At 43.4% G+C, this 16,810-nt stretch overlaps 1 protein-coding gene across 2 annotated transcripts in view; it reads left to right on the forward strand.

The window, feature by feature from the left end:
* LOC106588200 (RNA-binding motif, single-stranded-interacting protein 3) overlaps positions 1 to 13,889 on the forward strand; it is a 251,388-nt gene extending 237,499 nt beyond the window's left edge. For both annotated transcript variants that reach the window (XM_014176955.2, XM_014176957.2), the window contains exons 12-14: positions 5,501 to 5,590; positions 7,008 to 7,129; positions 7,606 to 13,889. In XM_014176955.2, coding sequence (XP_014032430.1) covers positions 5,501 to 5,590; positions 7,008 to 7,129; positions 7,606 to 7,609 — 216 coding nt within the window. In that variant the 3' untranslated portion in view covers positions 7,610 to 13,889. The remainder of the gene's footprint in view (positions 1 to 5,500; positions 5,591 to 7,007; positions 7,130 to 7,605) is intronic.
* The last annotated feature ends 2,921 nt before the right edge of the window (positions 13,890 to 16,810 follow it).

The following is a 16,810-nucleotide window of genomic DNA, read 5'->3' on the forward strand; positions in this document are numbered from 1 at the left end:
CACTCACTTTGACAATGTTATTGTCTAAATCACTGTTCTTGTTTTTGTGTTGGCATTCCTTGATAGTTCCTTGATAGTGTTTCACATGCATGATATTGCTACTTTTCATGTACACTGCCGTTCAAAAGTTTGGGGTCACTTAGAAATGTCCTTGTTTTTGAAAGAAAAGCAAATTTTCTGTCCATTAAAATAACATCAAATCATCAGAAATACAGTGTAGACATTGTTAATGTTGTAAATGACTATTGTAGCTGGAAACGTCAGATTTTTTATGGGATATCTACATAGGCGTACAGAGGCCCATTATCAGCAACCATCACTCCTGTGTTCCAATGGCACGTTGTGTTAGCTAATCCAAGTTTATCATTTTAAAAGGCTAATTGATCATTGGAAAACCCTTTTGTAATTATGTTAGCACAGCTGAAAACTATTGTCCTGATTAAAGAAGCAATAAAACTGGCCTTCTTTAGACTAGTTGAGTATCTGCAGCATCAGCACTTGTGGGTTCGATTACAGGCTCAAAATGGCCAGAAACAAATAGCTTTCTTCTGAAACTCATCAGTCTATTCTTGTTCTGAGAAATGAATGCTATTCCATGCGAGAAATTGCCACGAAACTTAAGATCTGATACAACGCTGTGTACTACTCCCTTCACAGAGCAGCACAAACTGGTTCTAACCAGAATAGAAAGAGGCGTGGGAGGCCCCGGTGCACAACTGAACAACAGGACAAGTACATTAGAGTGTTTAGTTTGAGAAACAGATGCCTCACAAGTCCTCAACTGGCAGCTTCATTAAATATTACCCGCAAAACACTAGTCTCAACGTCAACAGTGAAGAGGCGACTCCGGGATGCTGGCATTCTAGGCAGAGTTCCTCTGTCCAGTGTCTTAATCTTTTCTTCTTATTGGCCAGTCTGAGGCTTTTTCTTTACAACTCTGCCTATATTAGCGCATCACGTTGTCCCTGTATTCTCCCTGGGAGCAGCCATGTTCCTGCGGGCAATAGGATCTAACGCTCCCACTCCTACAGGTTAACACTGGATCAGACTGGAAAACCAGATAGGTTGCTGCTAGTACCAATCCTCCACACAGCTGGGAGGTCCTTTTCTTACTAGCACTGATTTTGCTGATAGCAGCTTACTTACCATGACTGAGATGTGGTTGTCTCACCTAGCTGTCTTAAGATGAATGCACTAAGTCACTCTGAATAAATGGAAATAAGCATAGAAACAGATTCCCGCTAAGTCTATGTGGATAACAGTGATGGACCAAGACTACTCTGAGCCCTCATCCCTCATTTCAATGGATAGAGTGGACATGCTGTTATACAGTATGACTGGGTAGTAATGGATTGGGTTTGTATGGTCTATTTTTTCACCTGGTCTCATGGGAATACCATGTGAGGGCACAGCAAGACATTTCAATAGCATGCCTTCTTCAATCTGCAATGACATATCCATTTCTGATGGATGACCACATGCTTCTCTCTCTCTCTGCGTCCAAATGCCTGTCTATTGGATTAAGCCCAGGGTAAAATGTGAAGTGAAATACAATGGTCAACAGAGGAAGAGGAAGAGGAACATCTTATGACTATCTCTAAAGTGAAACTCATTAGGATCCATTCTGATGCTGTGCCATCAGTAGTTACCGACAGTGAGTTGGTGCCCGATATGTTCTGTAGACTGACAGACTAGACAGACAGACAGACAGACAGACAGACAGACAGACAGACAGACAGACAGACAGACAGACAGACAGACAGACAGACAGACAGACAGACAGAGAGGGTCTTTCCTGCACCCTGCTGGTGCTCTTGGCTGTGTGGACAGTACAGAGAGGGGGACCTTAAGAAGTCCACTCACACCACCCTCATTAAGGACCCACACTGAGGCCGCCTCACGCTCATCAAACACATGCCATCTGCTCCAGGCTTGGTATGCGTGTGTGCCTGCGTGCACGCTTGTGTGCACACATTCGTGTAACACATGTGTGTACAATTCCCCCATAATCACTGAGTATACAAAACATTAAGAACACCTGCTCTTTCCATGACATGACTGACCAGATGAATCCAGGTGAAAGCTATGCTCCCTTATTGATGTCACTTGTTAAATCCACTTCAATCAGTTTAGATGAAGGGGAGGAGACAGGTTAAAGAAGGCTTTTTAAGCCTTGAGACAATCTGAGACATGGATTGTGTATGTGTACCATTCAGAGGGTGAATGGGTAAGACAACAGATTTAAGTGCCTTTGAACGGGGTATGGTAGTAGATGCCAATATCTATACTGAACAAAAATATAAACTTAACAAGTAAAGACAAGAACTGCAACACTGCTGAGTTTTTCACGCTCAACAGTTTCCCGTGTGTGTCAAGAATGGTCCATCACCCAGAAGATATCCAGCCAACTTAACACAACTGTGTAAAGCGTTGGAGTCAAGTCAATATTAGGAAGGTGTTCCTAATGTATTTAAGGAGCTTCATTTGGCTGAAACAGGGTATTGCCCTTAACACTGTCCGAAATGATCTTGCTAATTTAAGCCAGTCATTCTAAATAATATTACGTATGATATCAGCTATCCCTGTCAACTTCCTGACATGTCAGTTCCCTGGTGACAGTAAAGTCATGGTCATGTAAATGGGATAACAAAGGGTCAGAGAAGCTGAAGAAGTTCCTTATTAAGCCCCTTTTCAAGCCACGGAGAGATATAACATTTCAAAAGCCTGTCTCTCTTTGACACGTCGGTTTTGATATCACTAATTAAGTTCCCGCTCCCCTCCATTTGCTTTCATGCCGTCGACACAGGTGAGTTAGCAGAGTAAGCTAATGGAAGACGGGGAGGGACAAAAGGTCCTGAGGAATTGTTACGCAACGGGCGCCGTCCGCCAGAGCAGAGAAGGTCACACCGTGAATTTGATAGCACTCTTCTAGCGGATTGTGGGCTGAAAGGGAAAGAGAACGAGAATGAGGGCGGTGGAGAAAGAGTGGGCGTGCGAGAGATGGAGAGTGAGACAGAGGGAGAACCAAAAGAGAGCGCTGCAAAGTCAGGAAGTCAGACATGCCACCTCACCCCATCCGAAGTGTGACAATTCCCTACCATCTCCCTCCCCACCCATCCTCCCAGGGTGTTGGTGGCCCTCCGCAGCAGGGAGAGAAGGGGGGTAAGTTAATCACCCATGTCCATGGCCTTTAGCTCCTCTCATTAGTGCTGTGCGGCGGAGCCGTACCCGATCCATTAGTGCCAATGCCGGTAATGACACTCCACAAGCGCAGGCCAAGAGAATGGACCACCATTCAGGGAAAAGAAGGAAAGGAGGGAGAAAGGATCGTCCTTCCTTTTCCTGTTAAAAAAAGGGAAATCAGCAGGAAGAGGAGAGGCAACCCAGCTGGGTTTTTATTATCAGGGCTTATAGCTGAAAGCCTCTCTCTCACACAAACAGTACACTGGTGAGGGGAGGGCATAGACTGATCTACACATTATGTAGACATTCTACGCACAAGCATGTATGTAGAACAAGTACTTATTTACAATGACGGCCTACCCCGGCGACACTGGGCTCCGCCCTATGGGACTCCGCCCTATGTGCGCACACACACACACACGCATGTACACACACACACTTAGCACACACCAAAACACACACTTGCAGCGGACACGCACAGCCACTGAAACAGCTCAGGGTGATCTGAGCTCTCTATTTTGCACTCCTCTGGTTTCCGCTCTCTCTCCCTCTTAGGAGGGGGCATTTGCCTCCCTGTGAAGTTCAGGACCAGCAGGGTGCCTCTGCTTCCTCCTCTCTGTTCCTCTATCACTAGCCTCCCATAGTCAGACAGCTATGTTAAAAACACACGTCTGCCTCACAGCACCCTCCTAAGGACGGAAAGGGAATTACAAGAACATATATACTGAACAAAAATATAAACGCAACATGCAACAATTTCAACGATTTTACTGAGTTACAGTTCATATAAGGAAATCAGACAATTGAAATAAATTCATTAGGCCCTAATCTATGGATTTGACATAACTAGACAGGGGCGCAGCCATGCAGAATGAGTTCTTCCCCAAAAATGGGCTGTATTACAGACATAAATACTCCTCAGTTTCATCAGCTGTCCGGGTGGCTGGTCTCAGACGATCCCCAGCTGAAGTAGCCGGATGTGGAGGTCCTAGGCTGGCATGGTTACACGTGGTCCGCGGTTGTGAGGCCGGTTGGACGTAATGCCAAATTCTCTAAAACAACATTGGAGGCAGCTTATGGTAGAGAAATTAACATTACGTTTTCTGGCGACAGTGCTGTCGGACATTCCTGCAGTCAGCATGCCAATTGCACGCTCCCTCAAAACTTGAGTTTGTGGCATTGTGTTGTGTGACAAAACTGCACATTTTAGAGTGGCCTTTTATTGTCCCCAGAACAAGGTGCACCTGTGTAATGATCATGCTGTTTAATTAGCTTCTTGATATGCCACACCTGTCAGGTGGATGGATTATCTTGGCAAATGAGAAATGCTTACTAACAGGGATGTAAACACATTTTAAGAGAAGTAAGATTTTTGTGCTTAAGGAACATTTATGGGATCTTTTATTTCAGCTCATAAAACATGGGACCAACACTTTACATGTTGCGTTTATATATTTTTTCAGTGTATATATATATATATATCCTGGTCATATATATATATATACCTGGTCATATATATATATATATATATATATATATATATATATACTCAGTGTACAAAACATTAGGAACACCTTCCTAATATTGAGTTGCACCCCCTTTTGCACTCAGTTCGTCGGGACATGGACTCTACAAGGTGTCTAAAGCGTTCCACAGGAATGCTGGTCCATGTTGACTCCAATGCTTCCCACAGTGGTGTCAAGTTCACTGGATGTAATTTGGGTGGTGGACCATTCTTGATACAAATGGGAAACTGTTGAGCGTGAAAAAACCCAGCAGCATTGCCGTTCTTGACACACTCAAACCAGTGCGCCTGGCACCTGCTACCAAACCCCGTTCAAAGGCACTTCAATCTTTTTTTCTGCCCATTCACCCCCTGAAGGGCACACATACAAAATCCATGTCTCAATTGTCTTAAGTCTTAAAAATCCTTATTTAACCTGTCTCCTCCCCTTCATCTACACTGATTGAAGTGGATTTAACAGGTGACATCAATAAGGGATCATAGCTTTCACCTGGATTCACCTGGTCAGTCTGTCATGGAATGGCGTTCCTAATGTTTTGTACACTCAGTGTATTTCACAGATTAGTAACTGGTGTGTTTGACCTGCAGAGTGGATCCCATGTAAATTGAATATGTGGTGGGATGTTGTTTTAACCATAATGTTCAGTCACTTGGATCACAACAGTTTGATATGATTGATAATAATGATCTAACATTATTGTTAGATCGATTGATCGTTCAACAACAACAATTGATTGTTGTTGAAGTTAGAAAAGAACTAGTCATGACAGGTTATTGATGTGTGTGTTCCAGTACATGACTGCTGCGGCTGCCGGGGCGCCTATGCAAGGGACCTACATTCCTCAGTACACTCCTGTGCCTCAGACAGCCGTCCCTGTTGAAGTAAGTCAGCCACAGACACACACACACATTGGTTTTACTATCCTTGTGGGGGCCAAACAATTTATGCCCATTCAAAATCCTATTCTCCCTAACCTTAAACGTAACCCTAACTCTTAAACCTAACCCCTAAGCCTAAAATAGCCTTTTTCCCTGTGAGGTCCAGTGAAATGTCCCCACTTTTTCCTTGTTTTACTATCCTTGTGAGGGGTTCTGGTACCCACAAGGATAGTAAAACCAAAAAACACACACACAGACATGGACACACATGGATACACACACACACACACACACACACACACACACACACACACACGGATACACACTCATACACAGATGCATGCACACACTGGATGCACACACACACACACACACACACACACACACACACACACACACACACACACACACACACACACACACATACACTCCTAAGGACATAAATGCATACACACTCTCTCACACACAGAAGTAGACATAGATACACACACGCACAAACACGCACAGTGACACTGCAACATCCACTCAATAAGAACTGCCAAGCACACGTGTTGCCACGGCTTGCTACTGTTGAGCGTGTCGAGTGTGCAGCTCAGAGCAGGCGGGTACACGCTGAGAAATGATGAGTGTGGAAGGCTGTCTGGAGGGCTGATGGCGCCGGCCCATTCAGATGGAGCATCAACCTGTATCAGATGACAGGCGCTGAATTGAGACACACTGCCGGCGGAGCTGTCCCTCTCCCGGATGGCCCGTGTGCTCAACACACACATCCTTCAGCCCCAGGCCTCTGGTTAGCGAGCTGCTGCCCAGCCGACAACGCCCTGACACCACCATCCATCTCTACAGCTCCATAGAGGAGAGGATAATCAGGAGATAGCCACCCTTCATAAAGTCACCGGCTGGAGAGAGAGACGAGAGACTCGGAGACATAGCGTTAGCCCAGGGGTTCTCTTGTTGTCTCTCTCACCTATTCCGTTCTCAATGCCACACATGGTGGATGCCACCATCAGTGAGGTTCTATATATCAGTGCTGTTGAGCTGAGCTGTAGACAAGGAGTGTCTCGGAGGATGATGTATAAACATGGTGTTGAGAGCGTCCTTGACATCTTGTTAAGGTGATGGAGGAGATGAGACCATGATGGCTGACGTTCAGTGAGGTTAGGACGTTAAACCTTACAGTAAATACAGTAATGAAACCCTTGCCCTCTCACATGTAGCCTTGTGACTTTAAAAGCAGAGTTTGTTTTGTCAAGGCTACTGTGGTATTGGGTTTAGATGTATTTAAACAGATTGGTACATAATTATGCAGAGACATACATAGAATGTGATGTCATACAATATATTACTAGACGGTTACATTGCGTTACATGGAGGATGATGTCACTTCCTGTTGTCTCACACCCACTTCCTGTCCCCGTAGGGAGTGGTCACGGATGCCTCTCCTCAGTCAGTGGCCCCCTCGTCGCATGACGTGAGTGGGCAGCAGCAACAGATCCAGGTGGACGGGTCCAGCGACCATGTTGCTTACTCATACCAGTCCAAGTGAGTATTGCTGCCATCTTCTCACTATACATATCAACAACACATCCTATTGCCGATAAGGATTCTGGAGTCTATTTGGTTACGATGACTTATACCTGTCATTGTCTATTGTTATGCCATATCGTAGCTGACTATTTGCCGCTTTATTCTTTTACATTGAGTTTTTTGGTCTGTTGACTAATTAAAAGGGATAGTTTACCCAAATTACAAATGATATATTTGTTTCGTTACTCTGTAAGCAGTCTATGGACAGGGTATGATGACATTCCGTGCTTTGGTTTTGTTCACCTGGACACTGTTTTCAAATGCTGTCATACCGTGTCTGTAGACTGTTTACACTACACGGTATGGAAACCAAGATGTAATTTTGTCATTTGAGTGAACTATCCCTTTATTGTCATTTTTAGAGTGTGTGCATTATGATGATTACCTTTCCTTTGATTCTCTCTCGTTGTGGTTCTTCTCTTCCTCATTAGATAGCAACGGACGAGGAGAATATTCCTGTGACAGTGTTGCCTTGAGACAGGGGGGTTGGCTGCACTGAGAATGTGGAGAAGAGAGATTGCTTCCAGATTGCCCAGGCACCAAAAAAGAGACACTTTTTTCATTTCCTACCTGGCCTAAGAGAGTTACAGAGAGAGAGGAAGAGAGAGCGAGAAAGAGAGGAGGGAGGGTGGGGTGGGGGGGGTCTAGTCGCTGGGCACAGTGCAAAGAGTTGAAAATGTTTAGTCTGGCAACCTGCCTGGTGGGCTGGGCTTGAGCTTGACTTTCTCAACTGAAAAAAATTAAAAAATAAATAGGGAAATGTTGAATGCGCAGGTAGGTAGGTGATGAGGTTTATTTTGTAATTAGAAAAGGGGGAGTCAAAGTTTGAGATACACAGAGATTGTCTTCCTTAGATATTAAGCTATGATTTCTTTTCACTTTTTTTTTCTCGTGTTAAATTTGAGTTTTCTAGATATATTCCAAATAAGTGTTTTTCTTTCTTGAATCTTCATGGCCTTAATTTTAAGGGCGTCAGATGACTTTTTACGGAGAGTAAAGTCTGGCGTCTCGTTGAAAATAAAAAGCGATCTAAATCAGTCTCTTGGACCACTGTGATGGTACATGATACTGCAGGGGTTGAGCTAGAGACATTAAAACAAAATCTATCACATAAGCTGTACAGATTTAATAGACAAGAGTTTTTTTTTTCTTTTCTTCGTTAGAAGAAAACTTTGATAAATAATTATGTCAGAGGTTACTAAATCTAAGAGAAAAAAGTAAATGTCTGCTGAGGAAAAGAGTGGGAAATGATAAAAGCTTTGAGGAGATTTTTCACAATGGGGAGAAAAAAAAGACACTGCATTGTAGAAAATGCAGTCTGTTGCAAATGCTGAACTTGTTTTTATTATCATAATAATTATTTTACATGGCAAGATTGCTGTTGATGACATTAGTGCTTTTATCTGCTACATTTGACCTTTTTTATGAGCTTGATGGTGTTTTTAGCCCGCTTTGCTTGTCACACTATAAAAAAAGAACAAAGAAAAGAATGAAAAAAAATCTAAAACAAACAAAAAACGGTAGAAAAAAAAATTCGCGCAGTGATAAACTTCGTAGATTGAGTAGGAGCTTACGGTTTAAACCAATCAGTGCAAAAGCAATAGAAGAAATTGTTGACAATTTCTGTAGTCTTTCCTAGTTGTGGATCAAATGCAGCCCAAGGATGGCCATTTTTATACCAAAGATGAAGAGACACTCTGATCCAGAGTTTTGTTGTTTTTCAGTTAGATTTTGTTGTTGATGTTGTTGATGTTATTGTTGATATTGTTGTTGTTGCTGTTGTCATTGTTGTTTTTAATTTGACCTTGATGGCCGGACCAGTCCGTACTTTTCCTTTCATTACAATTACATGTTTTGGTTTAAGCTACCTTCCACGGTTGTCGAAACTATCACACTGACGTCAAACAGTATTTGACCGCATGATCCAACTAGTGGCAGTTCGACCTAATGTCCCTCTCTACCACTTAAATTGTCTTTCCGTCTCTCATCTGTCGTGTCTCACTCTTTCGTCAACTATGGGGGCATTCCACCAGTCAACAATAAATAATACACTATAGGAAATATTGGGGAATGTTGCAGGCTCGCTCCTCAGTCATTGATGCGTCGCTTCTGGCTTTGTCGGCTCACTGATTTCTGCCTCGACGCTGTCTATTTATCTCATTGAATCAATGACAACTGAACGAAACGGATACATTTTATCCCCTCCCCGGGAGTCTCATCTACGTTACCCTGCATTTTTTCCCTCGCTCCAGTCATCCAGACAACACATAACAAAACTCTCCAGCATATTTCTGTCTACGTGGACTTAAAACATGTCGTGCTATCCCAGGCACTATGTACTTAGGAAGACAGGCACTTGATTCAAGACTAGCATTGGCACGTTGACCTCTGGTGTGCTTCTGTATTTAATATATCTCTGAACTCCAAACGCAAAACGAACACATGGAAGCATACGGTAGTGTTATCTGCTTTAGCAAACATTATCTCTCTTGGAGATCCATATTTATGGGCTGGATAAACACTACTGTACTCAAACCTAAGGGGCTATTTTCCAGACAGAATAGTACACTACAATAAGGTTGACAGTAACCTTTCAGCCAAGCCTAAAATGCCTGTCTTCTCAGCCTCTAGACTCAATAGCCTGTAAACATCTCTGCCTCACCCCTTTCAGCCTTCCATCAAACCCCTATCCATTGCCATTTGAGATTTTTTTTGGAATGATTTCATCTCTGGAGATTTGTCGCGTAATAAATGGCGTGCGGCTGTGGGATGGCAGGCACGCTATCCCCATTACAGTAACTTGTGTCTGGAGCGCTGTGTGTCTCTATCCCCATTACAGTAACTTGTGTCTGGAGCGCTGTGTGTCTCTATCCCCATTACAGTAACTTGTGTCTGGAGCGCTGTGTGTCTCTATCCCCATTACAGTAACTTGTGTCTGGAGCGCTGTGTGTCTCTATCCCCATTACAGTAACTTGTGTCTGGAGCGCTGTGTGTCTCTATCCCCATTACAGTAACTTGTGTCTGGAGCGCTGTGTGTCTCTATCCCCATTACAGTAACTTGTGTCTGGAGCGCTGTGTGTCTCTATCCCCATTACAGTAACTTGTGTCTGGAGCGCTGTGTGTCTCTATCCCCATTACAGTAACTTGTGTCTGAAGTGGGACCTTATTCCCTATATAGTGCACTACATTTGACCAGGCACTGCATCTCAGTACAAAAGGCATCACTACAGTCCCTAGTTCGAATCCAGGCTATATCACATCCGGCCATGATTGGGAGTCCCATAGGGAGGCGCACAATTGTCCCAGCGTCGTCCGGGTTTGGCCCGGGGCAGGCCGTCATTGTAAATAATAATTTGTTCTTGACTGACTTACCTTGTTAAATAAAGGTTAAATAAAATTAAATATATAGGGCTCTGGTCATAAAATAGGGCTCTATGTTAAGAATAGGGTTCCATTCCGGACACCTCCTCTGTGTCCCTGCCTGCCTGCTTGCTGTGGTGCTAGAGCCATAAAAAGGCATCACTCTCTCTCTTCTCTCGCTCTTCCTCTGTGAGGTTTTCCCTCTTTATTGGACAGTGCAGGAGCTGAACCACAAAACCAATTTTAGTCACATTCTCAATTGACGGGGCCCAATTTGTCTCCCCTCAGGGCATTGGGATCCGCTCCAGTGTCCCTCAAAGCCTCTTTTTTTAGAAAAAAAGAGGGAATTGTAGTGTTCTTTTTTCGTTAACAATTGCACATATTGAGATCCATCAGTTCATGTGATTCAAAGGCAGGCTGTGCATTGCGTTCTGGGAAAGATGGCAGTGACATCATGGGTCTGTAACAATGTAATTGTTTATCGAGTGCCTTTAACGAAGCTTCCAAATGATTCCAATATCTACAGGATAGAAAAAAAGCACACGGAAAAGCTATCTTATATAAGGGAACCGTACATTTTTGAAGGAGTTGTGCTAATGAAAATACTAGTACAAATGTACAACCTACTCTAAGGTGCTACAGTGAAAGCTGTCTTGGGCATGTGCCTGCTTTGTGTCCATTGGTCTGTGACGCACTGGCTATTGTTGATCATTTGATCAACATTCATTTACTACAGTGGCTCATCCCATTGGGTTGTGCTTTTCACAACCAAGAGAAAACGGGCACATTGTGAACTACGTAGTCTACATAGTGAGCTGCCATCATAGCCACCGTAACACAGGCAATGCAATCGGAGAAAATATAACCATTCGACAATCTGTTGTCCCGTAAAACATTCAACCCACATGTCTTCCATCCAATAACAAGTCAATGATCAAATTTACTGTACCAATCTACCAACACCAGAGCTACTCAGCTGCTCACTGTCCCCAAACACCTCTCTCTTTCCTCTTTTCACTCACCCTGTCACTTCCCCTCATCTTTTGCGTTAACTTTCCGAGTACAGAAAACTTTGAGATCACAAGATATATGCGCAAAGTCACCCACTTTACAATTCCAACAGACAAACAAACCCAAAACGTCTGTACCCTTTTCACACCAGTGACAACAACCGTCTACATTTCTGCACGTCTCTCTGGGTAATAACATTGTTTTTGCTGCGTATTTTTCTTTCCTGCCACGCGTGAGCAGGCTAGCTGCTACAGTATGAGGTATCCAGATCTTAAGCTAGACCGTCGGTCGGGTCGACGTTTGCTCCTCAACCTCTATGGTGTTCAAACTGTACCTGAAACTATGTGCTCTACATCATAGATCACTCTTACAGCTGCTACTTTAAGAGACAGACTAAGGAAGAAACCTTTGATTAACCGCAGGAATCTGACCGCAATCTCCTTTGATCACAAAGATCAACACTCTACACATATTGTTACCGTCTAAGATTCAATAGCAATGACATACAAGGAAAATTAGGTTACAAATAGAAATGACAAAAAGCACACAACAGAACCGTATGCGCTCCAAATTGCTACCTGAGATTCAAGAAAGACAAAACATTGAAGTGAGGAGAGGTTTCCCTCGATCGGGTAAGAGCGATATCGGTGAGGTCATTACGTCGTTGAAATGGCAGTATCAAGACTGACTGAACTCCTCTCTTATTCTACGCTAGTTGTAGCACAATGGCCTGGTAAAATGTCTGTTAGAAATGTACAGTGATTCTCACTACGTTTTAGGGAGCTGCAGTTAAAGATCTAGCTAGCTAGCCTATGTGTCAGAACAAACCAGCCAGAGAGGGTCATTAGCTCCTGTTGCCAGGCAGAAGTTGTTGAGGCGCTGTGTTGTGCACCTCCACCTGTTACTAATTGGAGGCATGTTCTACTACATCCGCTGACACGCACACACACACACACACACACACACACACACACACACACACACACACACACACACACACACATACTCACTATTGCCAGACATTTCTGAGTATTACACACACACACACACACACACACACACACACACACACACACAGTGTTTCAGTCAGTGTGTTAGTCTTCTCATTATCTCTTCGTCAGAGTAAGGTTATCACTGAGAGACTAAACCTATGTTCTCCATTGCTTACCATCATAGAGTCTCAGTTACCTTGGCTCTATGGGGCCAACTTCCACGTAAGTAAAATGTTCACTTTCTCTCCCATTGACATCAATGCATCACTAACTTAAACACTGACTTTAGTGGAAGTTAGGATTCGCCCCTATGTCTTTGGTATCTACAGAACAGCAGTGTTCAGTTTCAGTCTACAGTATCTATCCAGGCTGGGCTACAAAGCTGCTTCAGTTCACTGCCTTTTTTTACACCGTCCACTTCTCCAATCCGTCCCATGCTGTGTCTGTCTCACTGCCTCCGTCCAGATATCAAGCCAGTCAGTCATATCTATCTACCATATTTCTATCAAGTCCTAGGAACATATTCACCACAATGGCATTCCAAGTTGTTCAATGTCATACCCCATTGTCATAGGCTTCTTGTGATTTCCCCCATTGTGACTAGACAGTGGTTTAGAGAAGACTGGCCCTGTGTCCAAAATGGACCCTATTTTTATATAGGGGATACTGTGTCCTATATTGGCACCCTATTCCCCATACAGTGCACAACTGGACTGTATTATGACAGACGGTGCCTCAGAGTTGGGCCTCCCACAGTGAAGTGTGACAGGAGAGCTCCGGGCTCGATATAACTCAACACTCTTTCAGCTCTTACCACCACGTTATTCAGTGGGGAAATTGCTCAAAAAAAAAAAATGTGGCCCACGCTTTTTAATTGATGCTCCGGTTCACCTTTGACGGGAGGCATCGATTGGCCACACATCCCCAGGAGCTCAGCCAACTGGCTAACCTAACACACACCTTCCTCAAAATGAAATGGCTCCCAGAGACGTCAAACACTATTGAGTAACTATCATTGGAAATGGCCAACCAAATTTGCTAAAGAAACCTCCAGAACTTTCATTAAGCGTCAGGATTATTATACAATATAAAAAAAAGAGGAATATTTATTAGGACAGCAAAGCGGTTCTTAGATATTTTTTGTTTAGTTCTGTTTTTTGTTGTTTTTCTATTTTTGCTTTTCTTTGGGTCAGTGCGGAGGATGTGGTCATGCCTTATGCACGCCACTCAGTGTGTGTGATCCTTGATAAATATCTGTACATCTGTGGATGTTAGGATTAAACTTCGGTTTTAATGAGTTGTTTTTTTCTCTGATGAAGCTTTCAATAAAAAAATTAGGAAAAAATCGCGAATGTGCCTCGTTATTTGACTCTAATGTCTCAATCTTTGTAACTGCAAAACATGGTCTGCAAAACAGTACTCATTTTAGTGCAAGTGGTAGACACCATATTGTCAACTACTAACTCTACCCCATCTCCTGTAATAAAACACCACCCCACCCATACCAATACACCTGCCTCTTAGCCCCAATACTAGTATTCCATATATAATTGTGTGCAATGCAGTGGGGTCCAGTTGAAGTATTAAATACATTACCTACATCTAAATTACTTCCATCTAATTTTTTTATTGTATTTTTATTTAACCTTTATTTAACTAGGTAAGTCAGTTAAGAACAAATGAGTATTTACAATGACGGCCTGCCCCAAACCCGGACGACGCTGGGACAATTGTGCGCCGCCCTATGGGACTCCGAATCATGGCCGGTTGTGATACAGTCTGGATTCAAACCAGGTTGTCTGTAGTGACACCTCTAGCACTGAGATGCAGTGTCTTAGACCGCTGTGCCACTTGGGAGCCCCAAGTCTGCCACCTGCCATGTCAGGTGACTTCCAGCCAACACATCCTCCCATAATTACAGGTCTCAGAAATGGAGTTAACACTTACAGTATCAATGATATTCCCCATAGAAAAGAGCAGCTGCCTGACTGGGTGTGAAGTGGTCATAATCAAAGGCAGAGAAGCCGGCTTCAGGGAAAGGACAAAGGATGTCTTGATAGAGAAGAATTGACTGATATGTGTTAGATAATAGAGTAAGAGAATGGGAGTATGGCGCCCTCCTTTGGGCCTGCATTCACAGATGTTCCAATCTGCTTTGTTTATGTGTAAACTCAAAATGTATGGTGAGAGACATAACGTTCACTGTCCATTTTACTCTATATATTAGTCTGTATTTGTTAGATACTGGTTGTGTTTACACAATTCTGATCTTTTGCCCAATTATTGTGAAAAGATCTGATCTGATTGGTCAAAAGACCAATACTGGCAAAGATATCCGAATTGGCCTGCCTGTTTAAACATAGCGGTGTAGTCCACTCTTATCTGGTGCACAGGAGGGATGTTCCTTCCAGCCAAACACCACAAGGGTGCAGCAGACGAACACAGATGTTATCTCGCTGAGGAGGATGCATCAGGGGAGGGACTGGAATCAACTGAAAGGACATCGCCACTGAGAGAGAATGATGTGACTTACCATTAATCTCCTGAATATATAGAGGTATGTGTTACTGTGAAACTGTTAGATGACCTTGTTTTTGGGGGGGATTGCCTTGATATGTGATAAGCGTACCATGGTTTGGTAGTCATTTGTGAGGGAAAAAGAAAGTGAAAAAGTACTCCTGACTTATAGGAATACGTACCAGCTATGTGTATATGATCATGATATACATAGAAGTGGCTGTTATCTTGAGTCCTTATGTGTGCAGAACAGTGCCTTCTGCTGTACAAAGTAGTAACTACTGCACTTTAAAACTGGGATACTTCTCAGCCCAAATAGTGAGCCAGCGTCAATAGCCCTCCAGAACCTATTCTACAAGCTTGGCGTTCTGTCTGTGCCTGTCTATGGTCTTCTGTTCAATGGGGAATAGGGGATTCTTGCTTTGCTGTTTTTGTGTTGCGGCTAGTTGAGCACAATTGATTTACACATAGCTTAATGGAATAAGGGAAGCTGTACAATTGGGTTGGATCAGATGGGAATCTAATGACCCTAGTCTTCCAGGTGCACATCCGTGGAAATTCAATCAAGAATCTGTGATACTCAGCACACAACTGACTTGCACCTGGTGCTCCCAAATAAGCTGACATTCCAGTAAGAGAGCAAATTACGAGGGAATCTAATGCCACAACCAAAACTAACAGACCAGCCCAAGAGACACAGGATAATATGGGGTTTGGCTCTAGTTATGTTAGCAGCTATTTGTTTCTGTCTAGGAGTAGGTGCAGTGTAGCCAACCAAGCTTGCACATACAGTACACAGCGCTATGCTAATCTTAATTCAATGGATTTTTCATTCTGTCATATTAACCTCTATTAGTGAGGCAGTATTGCGTAAATAACCTTGTCTAGACACGCTGCTAGCTAACACTGTTAGCTTAAACAATTAGACAATAGGGCTCGAGTCTGACTGCGCATTGTTCTGCCCACAGAATGAGCGCCTTGTCAAAGGGCTGCGGTGGGGTCTAATTGATAAACAAGGTGAGAACGAACACTGCCACCGAGACAGAAGGACAAGACAGGAGGACAAATAAATAACACGCTGTCACGTCAACGTCGAACAATGAAAATACGAGGCCCCCTTCGACAGCGCCAAATAACTCACGCTGCCCGTGGCTTTAAATCAGACAGCTCTCTCAGTTTCAATATTCCCATGATGAATTGCTATCATTGTATTGCAGGAATTGGGAGCAGGGCCAGCCACATTGAAGTTCACAATGACATTAGTGGAACAATTGAATCTCGTGGGAGCCATGCTGCACACAAGGCTTTTCTAGTCCCGAGGTTGTACTGTGCGCCAAGGGCCTTTTGCTGCTCTCAATACACAGATTGCAATAGGTGATTATTGAGGACGTGAACACTCAACACACTATCACATTTCATTATGAAATAGACACAAATGAATGATTAAATACTAGCCAATGCTGCTTGTTGCACTTACATTAGCGTCCCCTTGTGGTGTTTCCCTTAGCAAAGACTGGTTGCCCTCCGCTGGTGCAGAGATATGGGGAAGAAATTACTGTAGTTCACCATTGCTGAGGGGTTGATGGCAAGCGTTTGAATCTGCACAAGAAGACACTCAAACTGTCAATTCTTAGTTTTGCCAATTCAGTCTGGTTTTATGGACGGCTAAACAACTCCACCACCTTCCTCACAGAGAGCGTACACATCCCTGGACTCATTGATCACTTTGGATGTCTGAATTAAGGTACTATTATGT

Source organism: Salmo salar, chromosome ssa27 (genome assembly GCF_905237065.1).
Source record: "Salmo salar chromosome ssa27, Ssal_v3.1, whole genome shotgun sequence".
NCBI lineage: Eukaryota > Metazoa > Chordata > Actinopteri > Salmoniformes > Salmonidae > Salmo > Salmo salar.